The sequence below is a fragment of the Anarrhichthys ocellatus genome, unplaced genomic scaffold (assembly GCF_004355925.1).
Source record: "Anarrhichthys ocellatus isolate YVR2014 unplaced genomic scaffold, GSC_Weel_1.0 scaffold4, whole genome shotgun sequence".
In the NCBI taxonomy this organism is placed as follows: domain Eukaryota; kingdom Metazoa; phylum Chordata; class Actinopteri; order Perciformes; family Anarhichadidae; genus Anarrhichthys; species Anarrhichthys ocellatus.
This window is the reverse complement of record NW_022280034.1, coordinates 3692565-3712493: the sequence shown is the minus strand read 5'-3', so window position 1 is coordinate 3712493 and position 19929 is coordinate 3692565. Positions and strand designations below refer to the sequence as shown.

The following is a 19929-nucleotide window of genomic DNA, read 5'->3' as shown; positions in this document are numbered from 1 at the left end:
ACACACACACACACACACACACACACACACACACACACACACACACATGGGGGCCACACACTAACAGTCAGCAGCTGAGCATGGCTGAGCCTCAGAACGGGAGGCTTAGAGGAAGCTCATCTGATAAGAGTTTGTGAGGATAAAAGTAGCCCTGCAAGATGAAGAGCATGTGCACACGCCAGAGATCAAAACTAGCTGAAGAAAACCACTGCGGCTCAGGCTTTTTAGCCGGATGAAGACTTCCTCCTCCTCCTCCTCCTCCCCCCCTCGTCTTTTATTGAAAGCAGTGAAGGCAAGGTCTGGTTCAAATTCACCAGTAAATGGTCCATAAATTAAAGAGAGAGGGTAGATTAAAATCTTGACCAAACGCAGGCCCTTTTCTTCAAAAAGCTGAACGGGGCTTTTATTCTGGTGGTGTGGCCGAGCAGGGAGATTGGTGCATTAATGTGATTAGTGGTGTTATGTCTGTTTTATGTGGGCTGAGGTGGGGCCGTGCAGGCTGGCTCAGCGGGGGTCGGGGGAGGGAGTGCGTCACGTGGTCTGAGGTGGGTTTACTGTCCTCCGCTTATAGTCTGACACAAAGTCAGATGGGTCAATGTCGATACAGAGAGCCAAAGATGTGGTCCTCTGGTTAGACCACAACTAAGGCCAAGGACCCAAATGTAAAACTTTAGGTTAAAGAAACAAGACGATTCTACTTCAAACTTAAGTTACCTGGTAAATATTCAAGTGGAAGCCGTGCCTACAACACGGAGGCTTCAGGGACCAGTGTAAAACTGACTACTGACTCCTACAAAGACTAGACATCGCACTCAGAAAATATACGAACAGAAAACTTAACAAAACCAGTTAAAGTTCATTTTTGACGCTGGAAATAAAGTGATCTCAACAGAGCAAACTGAGGCTGTGCGCTGCAGCTGAAAGAGCCCTAAATCAGAACTAATCTATGTTCCCTCTGTTAGCAAGCTGAAAGCTATTCAGCATCGCTGCAGGCGGAATCTCCACAAAACCACTACAAAGGACAGGGGGGACTGTCATCCACATTTTACAGAAGAACAATAAGAGGTGGGAAAGATGATCCACCATTGTAGTCCAGACACAAGATGACAAACTATTTCCGAGACTCGCGTGTTGCCGTGCAGACAAGACTTCCGCAGCAACACAGATGTCGAGGGAGGGGCGTTAGTCGGGCATGTGCAAAGCCTCGTCCTGCAAATGTGTAAAATCTGGCTTTGTGACGGCTTGTTTGACAGGACGGTCCAGCCTCCCATCTGCCCGCTGCGAGAGAGAGCCAGAGATCTTGTGTTTCTGACGGACACACACCTCCTCTCCTGTCAGCTGGGACGGGCTAAAAGCCAGCGAGAAGACGCCGTGTTTAGATAGCGAGAGAACATCTTCAATCACCAGCTCAGCAGCACGAGAGTCCACTTTTAAACAGCGTATCAGTGGAGAATCCCTGAACACTGGGACGAGATAGCTCCAGTTTTGGTACAAACACACCGTTTCAGTCCTAAAGTGCCTATTTTGCTGGTATATGTCGGAAGGCAACAGAGGCTTCTAGCTTCCACTTGTTAGCTGCATGTGGACTGGACTGTTATGGAAGGCGTTTTCATCCTCTTATGTCAACAGGTTGTTTGCTTTCGTTCCAACTGAATACAAATGAAAGGAGAGCTCTCCTCCTGTAAGAGTGAAATGCAAAGGAGGCAGTTTCCTGCCACTGACAATAGGAGAGGAGGACATGTGGTTGGTTTGTGTTCTTTTGTTTTGGTTCATGCATCAGTGAATATCTGTGCCTGCTGCTTAAGGGTGGCAGTCTCCCAAAGGGAGGGGGGGGGCAGGTAGAGACAGGTGTGTTGTCCAGTCAATGAGTCAGATTAGCAGGAGTTCATTGAGCACCAACGCCGAGCTTATCTGACATCTAAACAGTGGAGGAGAGCAAAGTAATGGAGGTCAGGTAAACCACACCCTAACCCCCCCGACCCTGTCCCTCTACCAAGCGTTCATTCCACCCGACAGGTGTACCGGCTGTCCAGGTAGCTGCTGCTACTAACAGACGGGTTTAAATCAACACGGATGTTTGCTCAGTGCTACCGCTTCATTTAAGGTGTGGTCATTATATTATCGCCTGCAAACACACAAATGCTTTGACGTCACAAGTCGATAGGTCATGTTTGGCCCTTAGAAAGATGTCCCTCATCGAGCCTAGACAAGTATAAAGATCAGTGATCGAGACAACTGCAGCAGACGTTCGTCCTGTATGAACTGCACAGAAGGAGCCTGCGAGGCTCGGTAGCTGTCATGTAGTGTTGCTGGGCTGCTTCTATACTGAACTGATCTCTGGCTGAGCCGTCGTGTGCGGATGAGGTTGCTGTGTCAAATCTTTCGGACAGAAGACCATGAATGAGCACAAAGACAGGAAACGGTACCTGATCTGTCCCCTGACGAGCGGACGGGTCTTTGTTCGGTTCATGTTGGAGTCGAAGGGCACCTCGAAGTACTGCGGAGACAGAAACACAAGAGGGTCAACGCAGGAGACACGCACGATATGATGGACTACTTCAGGTAGCAGGGAGAATCCATCACTTCGGTTGTCAAACTGATTCTATAGTGTTGAACACCTCCGACACTGGAGCTCAGAAAAGTACAGATTCTGGTTCATTTCAAGCAACGTCGAGGTGCTACGGTAAGGCTGCGATACAACACTGCAGACAGAGATTTACAGCACAATCATTCTGCAGTTGCAATCAAACAAATGTGCATGAAAAGAAATGTAAAAATATCAAATATTCCACCATGGCTGCCTCTCTGAGTCTTTCTATGCAACATCTGGAGAGACAATGCGAGGGGAGTGGTGGTATCAAACCTAACCGAATGCTCACCCTGCACTTTGAGAGTAAATGGACTGGAGGTGGAAGGTGGAGGCGGCGAGCTGTTGGGTGGGTGGTGCTGGTGGTGGTGGTGTGGGTGGGTGTTCTGGGATACAACTATGTGAAAAACTACTTATACTCCTGTTTTATGATCTGCTCTGGAGGAGTATGCTTCAAAGTGCTCCCATGAGATTGGCAATGTGTGACCAAAACGCAAACACATGGGGTGCTTAAACGCAGGAACTAGCTAATCTGTGTGTGTGTGTGTGTGTGTGTGTGTGTGTGTGTGTGTGTGTGTGTGAGCGAGCATTTTGCTTGCCTGCATAAGAGCCTTTGACTAATGAAGAAAACAGATAAAGCACTTAGACGACGGAATATCGAGAACCATCTCTTGTGAAATATTGCTCACATAAAATATCTAATAAACAGATAATCCACTTTTCTCTTCTTAAACCCCAGTTTCCAGATTTACTGCACTCGTAACATCGGAAAGCCGCCATATTATAAAAAACAAAACTCCTGGTGGAAATAATTGCATTTCATTCCGTATAGATTTTCATTTTGAAGAACATTAGGGGGGCGGGCTGCACCATTACGGTCTGATGCACAAGATCTCTCACAAAACTTCTCCCCATACTCGACGGAGAACCTGGAGTTGAGATGCGAATACAAATCAGAAACGCGAAAGTTTAAACATGCTCCATAACAATTTGGCCGTCTTAGAGGAGGTTTAGGGAGGAAGACCGATCCTCTCAGAGCCGGCAACAATACTCCGAAACGACCAGCGAAATGGCAAAACTGAATCTCCATTTCAGCCGGAGTTACACGTTTCCCTGGTTTACGTGGGTCTTCTTGGGAATCCAGTCCAATTAATCGCAGCGAGCCAGTACAGCTAATGCTTATTCACAGTGCAGTTCTGGCCTACAACAGTTATAGAAGTAGGTAAATATATCTTCTTATTTGGCCCCAGTTACTGCTGACATTGCAACGGCACTGAAACCCTTCAAGCACCCAAAGACATTAAAACTAGCGGTTGAATGAGCTCCCTCCGTAAGCTGCAGAGAAAACCTCCCGCTTCCCCTCCACCATCTATGGTTGAGTTGCTGGCCGGGTCTGACTGGACTGGGCCGAGCTAATGCACAGCTGTGTATGCGGCTGTGGGACCCTCAAGGCCCGGGCTGAGGTGTTAACTCTATTTCCTGGGTCAGGAAATGCGTCAGGAGGTCAGGGGCCGCCTGAGAGAGAAATGCACTTTGTGGCAGGGGCCCGACCAGAGCAGTGCTGAACCAGGCCTCGAGCAGGCCCGGGGCCAAAGCCCGCTGCAACGCTGCTCACATAAAGAAAGGATCTACTTAGTTTCCAATAACATCGTCCCACATGTAGAGAAATAAAAAAGACTCTGATACTTTGTGCATAGCAGCACTCTGTGCATTGTGGCCCCACGATGTAAACAGGAGAAACAAAGAGCTTTCCAACGTGAGAGAAGCATCTGAACACACAGGATCTACCGTGTTTGGATCAACCTGTCGTGTGTGTATTCGGGTGATTTAACACGAATGTCAAAGTCGGCCCACTGCGTGCGCTGTTGTCCTTTCACAGTTGGTCCGGCTCTCTCGTTCCTCCCTCTCTCTGCCTTTTAAGTCGCGAGTGCCTCATCTGGTTCGCATCAGCGGCCCTCTCAGCCCGGGTCATTACTTCCGCCTCAACGCCGCCATGTGTTACAGTGAGCGAGGGCATTCAAATAATTGGTTTGTGTTGCGAGTTGCTACAGGTAGGTCTGGAGGTTTGGTGCAGTTTAAAAATGGACACGTCTTCACCTGCACTGAGTCGAGGCAGCGTGACTGTAATTAGCTGGCATGACGTACGGTGGTTAGAGCTCCATGTCAGGCGTGTAGATTTAGACAATTCTTCTATACATGTTTAGAAAAATTGGGCATATTCTGAAAATACTCACTCTACAATAATACTAAGTATTGTAAAAGGTGAATAGAATTTTGTTAATGATGATAAGTGTTTCTGTTGCTATTTAGAGGCAAATAAATGTATTATTTACAATCTGTTAAGGTCATAAAAATGAATTAATAATTACAAAAATGACAACTTTTCTTCATTTAAAGACTGATTTGTTTCTCCTTTATGCAACTGAAGCACTATGCACACTTAGCAAATTAAATCATTGTGTTATTGTTGCAGCAAGAAGGTTCTTGTCTTTGGCATGAACTATATATTAAATTGAGATTATGTGATGACATGTGCACAATGCCTCTGGCGAGCAGCCATTTGTTTGTTTTCTAGCTCGATGACACATCATGACACGTCCCGTTGAAACTGTGGGCTACTCTGTTTTTAGTGACCTCTGCCGCGCTCTCGTGATTCACTCACGAGCAGCATGATGGCTCATTTATGATCTGTGGCGTAACATCGTCGATACAGAGGCGGCTGTGGGACTGAACCGGAAGTTACGGAGAGTCTGGCTGCTGCTATCAATTATGAACCCAAACACACACACACAAAACCCAGAACTGTAGGGACGATTATCTGCCAGATGAGGACGGAAAGCAGGCGAGACCAAAGTGAGAGGCGGTGTACGGCTGCCAGATCCTCCGTGCCATCAAAGACGGAAAGTGATCCACCGCCAACCACCAGGGCTCCACTGATAATAGACTACAGGAAGGCACTTCCTGTAGTCTCGGGCTAAACCCAACAATGAGACCAAGTCATCACTTGTCAGAATGTCACCTGTTTGAATGGAAGACTCAAACATCCACCGGGGTGGGGTGGGGTGGGGAGTGAGGCGGGCACTCGGCAGCACGCGAGCCAAGTCCACTTGGAAAAAAAAAAAAAGGAAAAAAAAAAAAGAGCAAAAGCCCGAGAGCTCTCAAAGCCGCCCTTGAACAGCGACTGTGAACCGTCTCTGATCAACCACTTGACAAACAAGCAGCCAAAGATTTACATAGATTAAGCTTTCCTCAGAAGTCAATTCAGCGGTTCTGGCAGACGTTCGTTTGACAATGTTTTGATGTCAAATGAAAGAACAAAACAGACTTGGCATGCAACCTGACTAGTCACAACACACACGAGCTGGAATGGCAGGTTAAGGGTATTTCAATGTGGTTTTAACGCTAGATGTGGGACTGCTGTTCTTCTGATGTCTCTTGAGTCAAACCAATAGTCTTGGAGCTATGCGAGCAATGTCCCCGAAGAACCTGCCGAACGCCTCTAAAGGACTTATTAAACTGTTAGCAGCAACATGCGTGAGTGTCAGTGTGGAGTCGTGAAACGAGAAATAAAGTCAGAAAATAGAACGGTAACTTAAAAAAGGTTGCACGTGGTTTGGTTGTAACAGGTCCTTAAAGGAGTCATACAGTAAATACAACCAGAAACTGGATATTTGGCAATAAAGTGTTTAGAAAAGAGCGCGGAGGACATCTCCATCACCTCACTCCTGTCACTGAGGAAATAGCAATATTTAGTTCACACTATCTGCAGCGGAGGTGCAAGATAAAAACAGGAGACGTGTCTCCGTGTCTGGAATGCTGCATGCGGACAGCTGGCAGATGTTGCCGGGTTTCCTCGCCCTCCGAGATCCTTTGATGTGATGAAACGATAGCGGATCCGCTGGTGTGATGAGACACGGAAAACTCAACTTGTCTGCACTGTTCAATTCATGAGAGAAACCTTAAAAAATAGGCCCTCGACCAAAGAAACCGTTAGTCCTAAATACCAGAACTGCTTCTAGACAGCCAAGTCTCCCTTCGTTCACCCCTGCAGAGACTGCAGTACTCCGTCCGGCCAAACAGTGGATCACGTCTCCCTTTCAGCTGTGGGCTGACCCCTCACCTCCTCTTGCTCTCTCTACAGCGGTCTGTGTAGAGCCGTAGGCAGTGGTCCAGCTGGCACCGCCTCTCTTCTGATTGATGGCCTGAGTGCGGGACAGTGAAGTGCTAAACTGGCCATGCTGCCTTTTCCCCGATCGCTCCCTTTGCAGCGTGGAGATGTGTGAAAAGCCTTCTGCAGAGCAGTGGTTCGCTGTACTCGCACTGTCTGGGCCACGAAGAGAGGGAAGGACTGCTGGAGCAAAAAAAAAAAAAAAAAGAGGAAGCTAGAATCCGAAAATGAAACCCTAAAAGAAGAGGATTATTCTTACACGCTGATTTCTTCCAACTCATCTGATCAAAGGAGGCTGTGACAGCTGCTGCTGCTCTGCCTCCAAAACAACATAAAGAAAAGGTTTTCTGTGCGCATCTGAAAGATATAAATGTCTATTTCTGTTTGGCGTAGAAGACCAACTCGACCTGAGGGAATATTTTTCTTGGGTTTAGAAGTGGTGCCTTGTGCGTCGGGTCGTATCAGCATTTCCATCAGTAGCGTCAGACCATCAGACCAGGCCACAGTGCCTCCTAGTGTGAGGGAGGAGTCGGGTTACAAGGCCAACTTTCGGTGGACGGCGGCAAATCTTTAGGATCAAGAGACCCTCTCTCTCTCACGCAGAGATTCTTCATTACAGTGAATGTTTGTTTAAAGTCACAGTAAGAGCAAATGCCACTTGTGACCCCGGGCCTTAATTCAGAAATTTGCCACTTGAGTCAAAATATGCGCGTCACACCGCAAGAATGTTCCACACGATAGAATCTTCGGAGCCCAAATCTCTCAGTGAACTGGCTCGAGTTTCAAATATTAATCTTCATTTGTATGAAGCGTTTTCATCTTGCCACTGGACTTGACACCGGGCCGCGCTGGCCGGCTGATACAGCTCTGCTCTACTGTAAACATATCAACTGTGCAAACAAGATGGATTCCTTTGTTGGAGAGCCGGCCGGCCGGCCGTATCTGTAGTCTGAGCCCGATAAGTTAATGTTCCGACTAATGAGGGCCTTTCACTCCAGCTCCTGATTACAGTTAACTTTGCACACACTCGACTGCTTTCTATTCAGTCTCGCATACTGTGGGAAAACATATCAGTCAAAGGCCAATACATGGAACTAGGCTGGGTGTGTGTGCGGTCATTTGTTTAAAGGGAAATTAACAGTCCTTTTCCGGCATCGGTGGGCATTTGCAAATAACCGAGGGTGTGACTGACGTGACATGCAGTTTGAAAGGCTCTCAACAGTTTGGGTGCAGTGGAAAAAGAGGCATGTGCATGACCGTGTGTACGTTTGAGAGAATGCGAGTGTTTGGATTTTTTCCGTCTGCAGCTGTGTCTGACCACAGGGAGACTGGAATGGGTGTGTGTGTGTGTGTTGGCTTTTAATATGGCTCTGATACGGCTGGTACCGGAGATACTGGAGAAAAGAGCCTCTTGGAAATTAGAAGCGTGCCGACACATATGAAGGCCCTCGCTGTTCTCTCAGAGATGACAGCAGCCGTCCGCACCTCTGGTAGATTTGTATTTGCGTCAGTGACCCACGGCAAAGCCCGCCCCTTCATCTAGACGGGCTCATTCAACAGGCCTTTCAAATCAGGATGATGAGGAGCCCAGAAGAAGACGCACAGAGAGGTCTGGTTCTCCTCCACAGCATTGCCTTTTAAGGAGATCACATCGAAATTCTGGATGAAGGTCAACTGCCTGTTAATGAAACAACTCAACTTGGCAGAAAAAAAAGGAAATTTGGTCCATGTTAAAAACAGCCAGAGCGAATAACCCTTATTACTCCATTGTATTCCTCTTATTTCCCAAAAGTTTTCATCTTGAATATTCCTGAAGTTTTGCAGCCCCAGTAAAGATCAAATCCCATGGCTGTGATTTTTAATATCTAACAGGAAATGTATGTATTTTATTACAGTTAATCACAACTTGAGACGAGACAACGGGTCTTTTGGTTCCACCATGAGAAATACATCCTCTCTATTGTTTTGCCAAACTGAAGCAAACCTGATTATTCCCTTTCTGTTAGTTATTATCTTTGATATCTCTGGCTCGTGTTCAGCACTCACAGGTCTCATTCTGCCCGATTTTCCTCCCAGGTGAGCTCATTTCTGAACACTTCCGGCTTTACATTGTTCAATCAGCATCTTTGTTCTCCCTTCCTTTGTCCTCGCCAGCATGTTCTGTAAACAACACTTCTGATAACACACATGCAGCTCAGGTTGGTGCAGTGCACGGCGGTTTGGTTCAGGGACAAGCCCAAGGAACGACTGGAGAGATGATAGTATTCTCCCTATAATGAAATATGTGGGAGCAGATTTTCAGGCTTTGCCTCTTCCATCTCTCCGGTGAAGGAAAACTGAGAAACTAAATCCTACGGATACATGAACTCGTGTTTACGGAGGTAATAAATCAAGTGAGAAGAAGGGGCACTTCCTCATAGACTTCTATACAATCTGACTTTATTCTTATGAAGAGAGCACATTGTTAACATTAATATTCTGCTCTGAACTGGCCTCAATAAGCAGGGGGGGGGGAGACTCCTCAACCATCACACTGGGCTGGTGGTAAATAACAAAATGTCTTCCAACTGTTACATCTCTTATAATAAACTACAAAGACGTGTGGTTTTCAGCGCGTTTGCCAACTTCTTTCTTTATAGTTCCACCTTTGAGTGACAGGAAACAGAACGAGGAGAAGATTGAACTATGTTTATGTGGAGGTGGAACATTTACTGATACACTCAACGCAAGGGCGCAGACAGTAAACACTGGCAAAGAGGAGTAAATAATTTATCCGTGAGTTTCAATCTTGTTTGATTGGGGCGAATGGGAGGAGACTGTGTGAACAAAGTTCCTGTCAGAATGTGTCCTCCCTCCACTGCCCCCTGAGACGCATCCCTTTCTGCCATATTCTCTGGATCTTTGCATCTCTCACTATCCTGTCTATCATGTCTGTCCTGTGAGTGGAACAGGACTTCAGGATGTGGCGTGACACAGCCTCCAGTGTGTCTGAGTAGGGAAGAGTAAATGCTGGCACATTTCCGAGGGTTGAGTTGCAATGACGGTCAACTTTGTGTTTACCTGCAGATATTTTCTCACCAGTGCCCTACATGTACGACACTGGACAGAGATGAGGCGATGGCTCGCTCTTTAGCTTCATCCATCATCAGCTCCAGAAAAAAAACATTAAACATAATTTATTTTTTGCCGAGTTGCTAGATTTACAAGCCCGACGTGGCGTTTTAGTTGCCCACTGTGATCTTTGATGTTGAGGCCTGGGCTTGTGGAGTTAAAAGATTTCCCTTTCTACTTTACAGCATACCGTATAAAGGATGTAACATAGTCTTAAAACAAAGACGGATATTTCAAAGTGGTGAAGCGCCATTAAAAAAGTTGACGGCTGGTGAAATTGGAGCCGCTCTTTCCCGACCCACCCCGTCTCTTCATAAGCAATTACTGCAAGAGAAGCGTACAGATAAAAAGGTCTGCAGGCGGGAGAAAGAGCAGAAGCACAGCACCACTAACAGCGGAAATGTTTAATCCCCAGGATCTGAGTAAGACTTTAAAACACACACACACACACACACACGTGTGGGCATAAGCACTCGTGTGCATGCGCCCTGATGTCTATCATTCTCAAAGTGATTACAGTTGTGTGGGAGTCAGATGAATGGGAACACCGCGGTGGCTACTTGAATAAATGACTGCATGTGACATTAACGGCATTCAGAGTGAGACACGTGTTGTGTTTCAAGGTCTGTCTTTGTGTGTGTGTGGATGTTGTGTTTGAGGCGCGTGGGCAGACAGACAATGCCATAGAGAGGATGAGTGTTACATGAGTCCTCACTGAACTGAACCTCAGCTGTTATAGAAGGTCTCCTTTGTCACATGGCGAGCATGCTTATGGGAGGAGGACTAATTAAAATGCAGTTTTCAAAAAGCAACTTTGGGAATGCATAAAGCAACACAGCCTTAATGACAGAGGCCCCTTTAAAGCACAGTTAAGTCATACAGACACTTACAGTAGACACGTCACTTGTTTCTAAAAAGCTAGCTCACAGGTGAGCCTCAATAATGAGGGGGAACAGTAACTAAGACGTACAGCACAGAGGGGTGAAGTAGGTGGAGATACCCACAAAACACTGCCTCAAATAAAAGAGTAGAAAGAGAGTCAAGCTGCACACACCTAGAGACACACACACACTTTGGTCTGTCTTGGTAATCAACAGTTAGCCGACTACATGAAAGACTGCAATGTCATCGCACAGCTCAAGATCCTTTTAACTCTTTGTAGTGTCTTCTGTGACACGGAGACAGACAACAAGTCCACACCCAACCCAGCAGGATTACCCTGCAGAGGAGAACAGGTGGACAGAACAGGAGTAATGCTACACTGAGGCTGAGACACAAAAGGCAGACTTCCTGAGCCTTTTGTGCTCAGTAGAGCATCACGTAGAGAAGGGCAGTAGATGCTGTGTGGCTCCTGAAAACGTTAAAGGGGACGCTCACGAAGAAGACCGGGAGGCACAACTCTGGAATTCAACATTCTTCATGGATTTAGACTCCTAATATTGCTCTCAAAGAGCAAAAATGATAACGGAGGCTGATGCAAACTGGCTGCTATAAAAAAAAAAAAGTTTGATTTGAAAACATTGGCGTGAGATTTATCACACAAAAAGCCATTAATGTTTGGAAACAGGGTCCAGAGGGAGGTGGGGACAGCAGGCTTTTCACCGCCTCATTTCAGATCGGTTCAACGCTGAGATTAGAGCCGCTTTTAATGAAACAGAAATAATGTCCAGGCGCTGCAGTCGGCTTTATCTAATCACCTGAGGTGCACACGTAACATACACAGAGAAACACGCCTCTATGCCGTGTGCATATGCATGTAAGGGTAGATAACATTACAGGAGGAGATACAGCGTGCACTCTACTGGTGTAACTATATCAGCAGATTTGTGCACGTAAGAAGGTTTTGTCGTGGATACTGCTGATATCTCTGCAGCAGTATACATGTTAAGAGTATATAACAGAAAAGCTTTCCAAAATGTAAATACATTTTTTGGTCTGGCCATGCTTACAATAAAGCTCTCTAGAATATTACTGCTCTTAAATGTGACTATTATGAGAAGAAGCACAAAAAAACACAACCTTGTATTGTGTGCTAAATATCCCCTGGAGCTGTGTGTTCCGGGTATGCTGTGTGCTTACATAATGAGGGGCTGAGGACTTGGGTGGCACTTAAGATTCAGGATATTCAGCCTGAATAATAGTCATTCTCCAATGACTATTATTCAGGCTGAACATCCTGGCATTTTGAATTTTCATGTAATGAGGCGCAGAAGCCGAAAGCACGGAAGCGATTTCTCGCACCAGAGGGGTGAGAATGGACAGCGAAGCTATATCGAAGGTACCTGGTGATAATAACGCTCAGGTGGTACAGAGCACCTTACAAAAGCTCGGAGCATGTTCTTCAATAGATGAGGTGAAATGCACTGCATACATATTCAGAGCAGCCCTTTACTTAAAGCAGGGGAGACCAGTTTATTTATCAGAGCCAAAACTGAAACTAAAAAGCAAACACCTATTCTATTGTATTGTTGTGAAACACAACGGTACTAAGTTACAAAGTATTCTTAATTAAATGTAATTCTTACTCTCACTCATGACATCTGGAGGGCCAAATCTGACTTTATGGCGGGCCAACTTTGGGCAGCCCTGATTATTATTAATCCATAGCGATGGAGAAAAAAACTAGTTAAATCAGTCAAAGTTTTGGCAAATAAAACGAATCTGCAGCATTCCCTTTATGTGTAAATTGGGCAACATGAACACGACCAGCTGACCCCAAAAATGAGGGGGTAAACTACTGCCACTAGCAAGCTTTAAGACAATACATGCCTCTTTCAGCAAATGGCAAAAGTGGAAATTTAATTTAACCCCACAAGTGCCATTAGACACAGTTAAATGTTTTAATAAAGTCATACTGCACAGACTGTAAAGCCCTACGAGACAAACGTTGGGCTAAAAAAAAAAAACAGACTTTTGAGAATGTGAGACACACCCATGGCTCAGGGACAAGCTTTGGTCGATAACCATTTTGCCGTCCAGCGGCGATGCCCTAAAAGCTTTTGGTTTGAGTCACATTAGCATTCAGCGTTGGCTCACGGGCCCGCTGTAAACAGGGCTGCTTTTGTTAATTATCCACGGATCTCAGCGCTACAAAGAGTGTCCCTACTTGCCTTTGGCTAGGTTACCTTCAGATAGAGAGGGTAAACTTGAGTTTATAGGGGAATGAATGGTTAACTGTACACAAACACATAGGCGTGATGCCCTAAATACACGTTGTTTTCTACTTGTTCATTGATTAGCTACTGTAACTCCAGAGGCAAACTTCACAAAAGACATTCTGCATCGCTGCTCATATTACTTTCACGTTCTTCATGTCACGTCGGGTAACTTTGAGCTACTCAACTAAACCAAAAACATTTGGACAAAGTCTTGGCAACAGCCAGTGACATTACATCCACTGAAGAGGCATGCAAACCTCTGGCCTCTGTGCGCTGATGTTCAGCAGGGCAAGTGATTCACGAGAAGCAGAGAGGGAGCCTTCTTAACCCAGTGCGTCTTCAGCAACCCATTACCTCTCTCAGGCAATACGCTGCAGCATTAGTGCTAGAAGAACTGTTCGTCCTCTTAGACATACAGGGGCAGCAACGTGCCACAATATGTTTCAGAGGAAAAGCAGGTCCGGAGTGGTTTAAGGATATTAAAAATGAGCTCCTATACGGGTACACAGAGCTGAATATGCTGCTTTCAGTGCAGCTGGTTAACACGGTTAATCTAAGACAAATGATGTATAATATGATCCTCACCTGTGGACTATTAACCTGCTGATGCTACTGCCACAAGAACGAACATGTGAGAGAGAAAACAAGAGTCTTAGTTGGTGTAACAACATTTACTCAGCTTGCATGAGGTCAGCCATCGCCGAACGCAGCATTTAGGTGCAGAAGGGTTCATTGGTGGCAGACGGTGCTGAGGTGGGTGGTTTCCCCCCCCTCTGACTGGAGTCTAAATGGTGTCTGCATCGCGCCTTGTTGGTCACTGAAGCCTATAATCACAGTGTTTTGTGAAAGACCAAAGGCTAATCAGCGAGGTGGAGGAGCGGCCCCACCTGCCCATCAGTCAGTCATGTTCAGGCCCTCGGGTGACGGAGACTCTATTGTGGCGAGGCGTGTTTGCTCAAACAAGCCGTGTCTCGGGGAGACACTTCGCGTGTGAGTAGCGAGTGTAGTGTGAAGATGACGGCATGTGGTGTGCAACGCCGGTGAGAAGCCATGTTCACCGCTTCTTTTGAAGTGAGGACACCCTGTACTTGTGTGTAGTAGGATCAAAAAGAATATGTAGATGAAGTCATGTATGTATTAAGATGTATAATGATTGAAAATATGTTGTATTTAACCCTAAAACACAATATTGTTACAGCTGATCCATCAGTCAGTGAATAACAAGCAATGAACTTTGATTTCAGATTTATACAGCCTCCCTTTAAACATGTGAATATAGTATATTACTGCTATTATAGTCTATAAACAGAGGTTTATAGTATTATATCTTGTGTCATTGATACAAATGTATTGTTGAATTGAGAAGTGATTAAAATCGGACAGAGACATTGTTTTAGCGGTTACGAATATGTCTCTAAATTCACTCTGGTGACTCATTAACTTTGATACGGTCGGTATTGAGGTGAGCTGCCATTTGAAGGGTTCACATCAGTAGGAAAAATAAATAAACACCCTAGAAGTGCTTTATTAGACTGCTGCTGTTTCCTGCCAACACTCTTTTATAAATGAACGTACTCCAGTGAGTTCCTCCTGCACCTTTAAATGTTTCAGTCCCTCCACGATGATGGACCAAATGTATATGAACAACGCCAATAGCTACATCAAAGACAGTTGGTTGTTTTGAACTCTGCAACTGGATTCAACGTTTATAACCAGAACCAGGACTTCATCAGTGCCACGTTGGCACTGGTTCACAACACATTATCCCCGTATAAAGCACAGACGTGGCCAAACCCAACACATTAAAGTGATATAAGATTATGAATAAAGGCAAATTGATGCCAAAATCTGTTTAAAAGAAAGGTACATAACAGTTGGAAACCAGCGTAACATGTTTGTATCTGTGCCTAACCGACCCTTTGCCTGGCAACAGTATGTGCTCCCTCAGGCAGTGTCTGAGGTGGATTTAGCCGTCATGACTTTATCAGAGGAAAGCATCTGTCTCCCATCTGAGGCTGAAAGAGATCCATTTGTACAGTTGGAAACGGATTGGCACCCCGTGGCTGATGAAGACAAAAGCCTTTAAAGAAATTAACTATTTAACACGCTGCCTAGTTAAATATTCATTTCAATCCCGTACCGAGAGAGAGACCCATCGAGTCCTTCCAGCTCGGCAATTAAAAAGGAGTTTCCGTTCCTTCTCCCGAGCTGAACGAACAGCTTGGTGAAGATCACGAAAACAAAAACCTCAAAACCGTGGATGTCAAAGGTCAGCGTGCTCTTTTGTTTTAGCTAAGCTGGAAAACAAGATCTTCAGAGCAGCATCTGCGCGAGGAAATGATCTCGCTTTCTTTTGTTAAATCGCCTCGGATGTGTTTGACCGTTAAATCTAAAAAAACATAATCCTTTGACAGACACAACACATTTTGAAAAGGCAATTACATCACATCGCCAGTGAAACTAATAAGACAAGCACAACTCTGTCTCATGACACCTTTGAAGCTTCCAACGCAAGAAAACAAATACAGTATCTGTCAATAAGGGGCTTGTTTTGAAGGTATCCACTGCAATTCATCAAGTGGATTCTGGTCTGAAGGGGAGGGGGGGGGGGGGGGGGTCTAAGGCAGAATAGATTGCACAAGAGGGATGACGATCATGCAAGAGGTATTCTACAGCACCCGTTTGAAAGCATATCTCCTTTTGCTGCTTCTCAGCGGGGAACAGACACACATCCAGCGGTGGAAGGGTTTCACTTTCTTTGAAGATGGCAATGGATGGCGGGGTTTTGGCGGCTATGAGGTCCTGTTACAACTAATGATCCTCTCGGGAGGTACCGTGTTACGGGAGGGGCCTTAAACTACAACGAGAGGAGCCCAATCCTGGAGAACTGTTGCGACAGCCTTGACTGTTGAGCAGACGGCTACCACCTACTGTGCTGCTGATGGACCATTATCTACATCTGGAGTCCGTCTGAAGCCGTCATAAAGCATCTCACTGTAGGTGAATGGAGTTTATTAAATACATGTATTGGATAATCGTTGTCTTTAACACTGGTATAAAGACTCCCTGAATTTACTACAACATGCTTTGAGTTTTTTCTTTCTTCAATGTTATACATTTTAAAGTTAAATGCATAAATCTGGTGCACCTTGAGAGCTAGATGAAGAGGCTGGATCTTTGATGAACACATTGGATGTTAGGCCTCCCCCCTCGTCCACTAAGGTTTCGTTAGTCGATTAGTCATATTTTTATGGTTTGTCATGCTTAGTGACATATCTTCAAAAGAAACGTATGAGCACATCTTTGGTAAGCACAAGATTTAAAGGGGTCCTTTTGTCTGAAATACTACTATAACAGCCCTATTGGTTGTATAGATATGAATGGAGATCACATGATGAAAAAAAACACCCACAAAGCACCTATTCTTCATTCCCAGCTCATTTTTAACAAACAAAACTTACGGCATCACAATAATTTGAAGGACGTTATAATCACACATAAAAAGATGACTTTGTTGTAGTTTGTGTTGACATGTTTGGTTACTTCATGACCACTACAGACGGAGGACTGTGTACACTGTACAGAATGAGCTACATTGTTCATCTGACGAGGACGTAAACAGTCTCAAATCAAAGCTGACGGTCAACGTTTCAGCTTCATAAACAGTCTTTCATTTCAAATCAGATGTGCTGCAGCACAGACACAGCCGTAATACTTTCTGACTGCACTGTAATATAAAGATGCAACAACTCTACTGTGCTGATGTTACCCAATTTAACCAACTGTGATTTAAGGACTTTCACAAACACCCGCTAGCACATCTGCATCAGTACAGATTCATGCATCACACTAGATGTCCCTAAATATGTGAAATAATGTGAGCGAGTTTCATAATTCAGGTGGCAGCACAACAATCTGACCTCCTAATATGTGGATCAGTATGTTGAAGAAGTAGACTGCCACTGCAAACATTAGATAGTAGGAATAAAGATCACAACTGTGACAACAGGCCTGCATTGTAATGTGCTTGTGTTCTGCGCTATCATTAGATTCTGAGGAGCTTGAAAATCCTTTTTAAGATGAAAGCATGAGCTCCACTAGATAAAGTGGCTTTACATAACAGCACCACATTGTGTGTTAAGATCAAAATAACATCAGAATGCAATCAATTTGAATTCATTTCCATTATTCGGCTGATTAAAAGCTTCTTCGTGTAGCTTCAGAAATCATTTAAATCAGTGTCATAAATGCTCATTATAGTCTTTTTATACAGATTCAGTGTTTAGTGGTTTCTCGGTCTTCACGATCCCGTCATGGTTTTACATTAACTTTTTTTCAAAGGTTATAAAATGATTTAACCTCGTTTAAATCCTAATATATAATGCGTCATACTCTACATCTTATAGCCGTCTGCACGAGCTATCCCCATGTTCAGTCATGCACCCATACACTCCACGGGGCTGACCAAGATGTGCACCAAAAGGAGGCATGCAGGAGGGTAACCAATGCATGCCTGTACAGGACGAGAGGGAGCAGGGCGTAGCTTCAAGTGGTGGTGGGAGTGGAGGGGCTGGGGGGGCTTGTGGGTGCTCGCGTATGCGTGCCAGCCTCAGACAGCTCACCACAGGAGAGACACGGGACAAAAAAGAAAACTTGCTGTCACAGTCATGAAAGCAGAGATGACACTCGGCAGCCGCAGAGCAAGCCAGCTTGAATTTTCATCAAAACAAAACACGCGAGGCTGACGTGGTGAGAGTCTCGAGCGGCACTTGTTTGACAGTAAAAGGCAGTATCGGGGCTTGTTTACACTGCTGGGGACCTTTAGACGTCCCAGGGGTCTTTTTGGGGCTCCGGCCCGAAACCTTCATCTGACCCAATTATCCAATTAGCCGAAGCAGTGGGCGGACTGGAAGGTGATGACGGCACCAACACCTGTGGAGGCCCGGGCCTGGTGTGGGGGGGAGGGGGGCCCACGGGTCCTGACGACCAGAACGCCCGACACTTTCAGGACTCGGTCCTCTGCAGAGTACGACTCTCTTCAGCTGAACACCTCCACGCAGGCTTTCACGGCGGTCTAAGCAGCCCGACGGAGGTGGAAGCAAAACATCACATGCTCGAGAAAAGTTGATAATTGCCGACCCATGAGAACTGGTTCAACTGGAAGCTCAAATAATTACATCTCTTTGACTGTCTCCTCTGATTGTAAAGGCAGACATGACAGCATTAAGTCTTTTGACTGTGGTGAGAAACTGGAGACGGTGAAATGCCATTGTTACGTGACTGCGAGTGCTTCCACCCTTCCGTCAGTTTCCTAAATAGAGTCACATTTTAAAAGGAAACCACAGCATTTCTGCTTGCCCTCCGGGTACTTCCCAACGGGACAAAGAGCAGCCTTGGCTTTTGACAGCTCCACTGAAGGTCCAACTGCCACTTCCAAGAGCAGAAGCGTCGTGTCCCCCCCCCCATCCCCCCCTCCTCCTCCTCCTTTGCTCAAGGTAATTCAGCAGTTGCGTGGTCACATACTCACACTCCTCTGTCTCTGTAGATGCCGAGCATTAAGGGATCAGGACCGAGCTGAATCTATAGGAAGTGATGTTCACAAGGGTCTTTCTCTGCTTTCATTTGTTTCTTAAGCTTTTGTTTGATTTTTCATAGAAATAAAGAGACATCTAGCTTTGATCACGTATAACCAGCAGCCCCACTTTTTCCAAGATGAAAGGGAGTGCAAATATAGAAAAAAATAAAAACCTGGCAGCAGATCTGAGGGGAGGATGTTTTTCTTCTCCATTCCTCTTTTTCTTTTTGGGATTATGAAAAGCAAATGGTTGACCAAAAGTGTTGAGATCGATTACACACACAGGTGAAGGCGTGTCTTTGACAGAAAAGAGCCGACAACAGTGCGTTAGTCCACAGCGGGCAATTACATGTCACACATGACATCCCCTGTGCTTCTGTGTGTGTAATTACTCAGAGGAAAATGACCTTCTACAAACAGAGCAACAACAACAACTACTGTTACATCGTGTGCAGCGAGGCACATACTTTCCATACCAGACGAGCAGAGCGAGACACTAACAACTACAAATACGTCCATGCTCCTAATGGTGTTTATCCTTTTAACCACCTTTTAAATTAGACAGACAGACAGACAGACACACACACACAGAAGCCAATTGTGCAAACAGAGAGAATTGTTGAAGTAATATTCCAACAGGATCTCTTTACAATTCACTGTATATTATTATACAGAAACCATGAGAAGCATTCCCAAAATACCACACATTCTACCACAGAGCCCCTTTTACCCACACGTATAAAGAAAAATGAATATTTTTAGATACACACAATCTTGTCGCATTGCCTCCTTCATATAGTTAAAATATGAAGGGTCCAGTTATACAATCAAATAAATATATTGTTATTCTTGACACTTTATACTTAGTCTTCTCTGATTTAATGAATAGTGAAACACTTTTAAAATCCTAAGACAGTGAATATATATATACACATCTATAAATAATATTAGAATAATTAGAATAACTTGAAAAGTGACACCAAAAGGTTGAAACACATTTGGCCTGCTTAATTCTGTCATATCATTCAAAGTTCTCCTGTCGTTTTCATTTAAGTAAAAAGAAAGAAAATTGACCTGCAAAAATGTGGCTTTAACAAAAGGCCTGGAAAAGATCAGCGTCTCATAATTCCCAAATTGATAAACGCCCTGACTGTAAGTATTTCCTGCAGGTTTTAACACACACTTATCTAATTTGCAACTCGCTACATCTGCTCTGAAATTCACCTTTGCCCATGCTTCACCTCCACTGGGGGTTTGAAACTAGACCTGAGCGGAGGACGACAAGAGAGAGAGAGAGAGAGAGAGAGAGAGAGAGAGAGAGAGAGAGAGA

At 45.1% G+C, this 19929-nt stretch overlaps 1 protein-coding gene across 1 annotated transcript in view; it reads right to left on the bottom strand.

Annotated features, from left to right (window-relative positions):
- Positions 1 to 19929, bottom strand: part of cox10 (cytochrome c oxidase assembly factor heme A:farnesyltransferase COX10) — a 26347-nt gene that overhangs the window by 1929 nt on the left and 4489 nt on the right. Inside the window, exon 5 of the mRNA XM_031843454.1 lies at positions 2427 to 2497. Coding sequence (XP_031699314.1) covers positions 2427 to 2497 — 71 coding nt within the window. The remainder of the gene's footprint in view (positions 1 to 2426; positions 2498 to 19929) is intronic.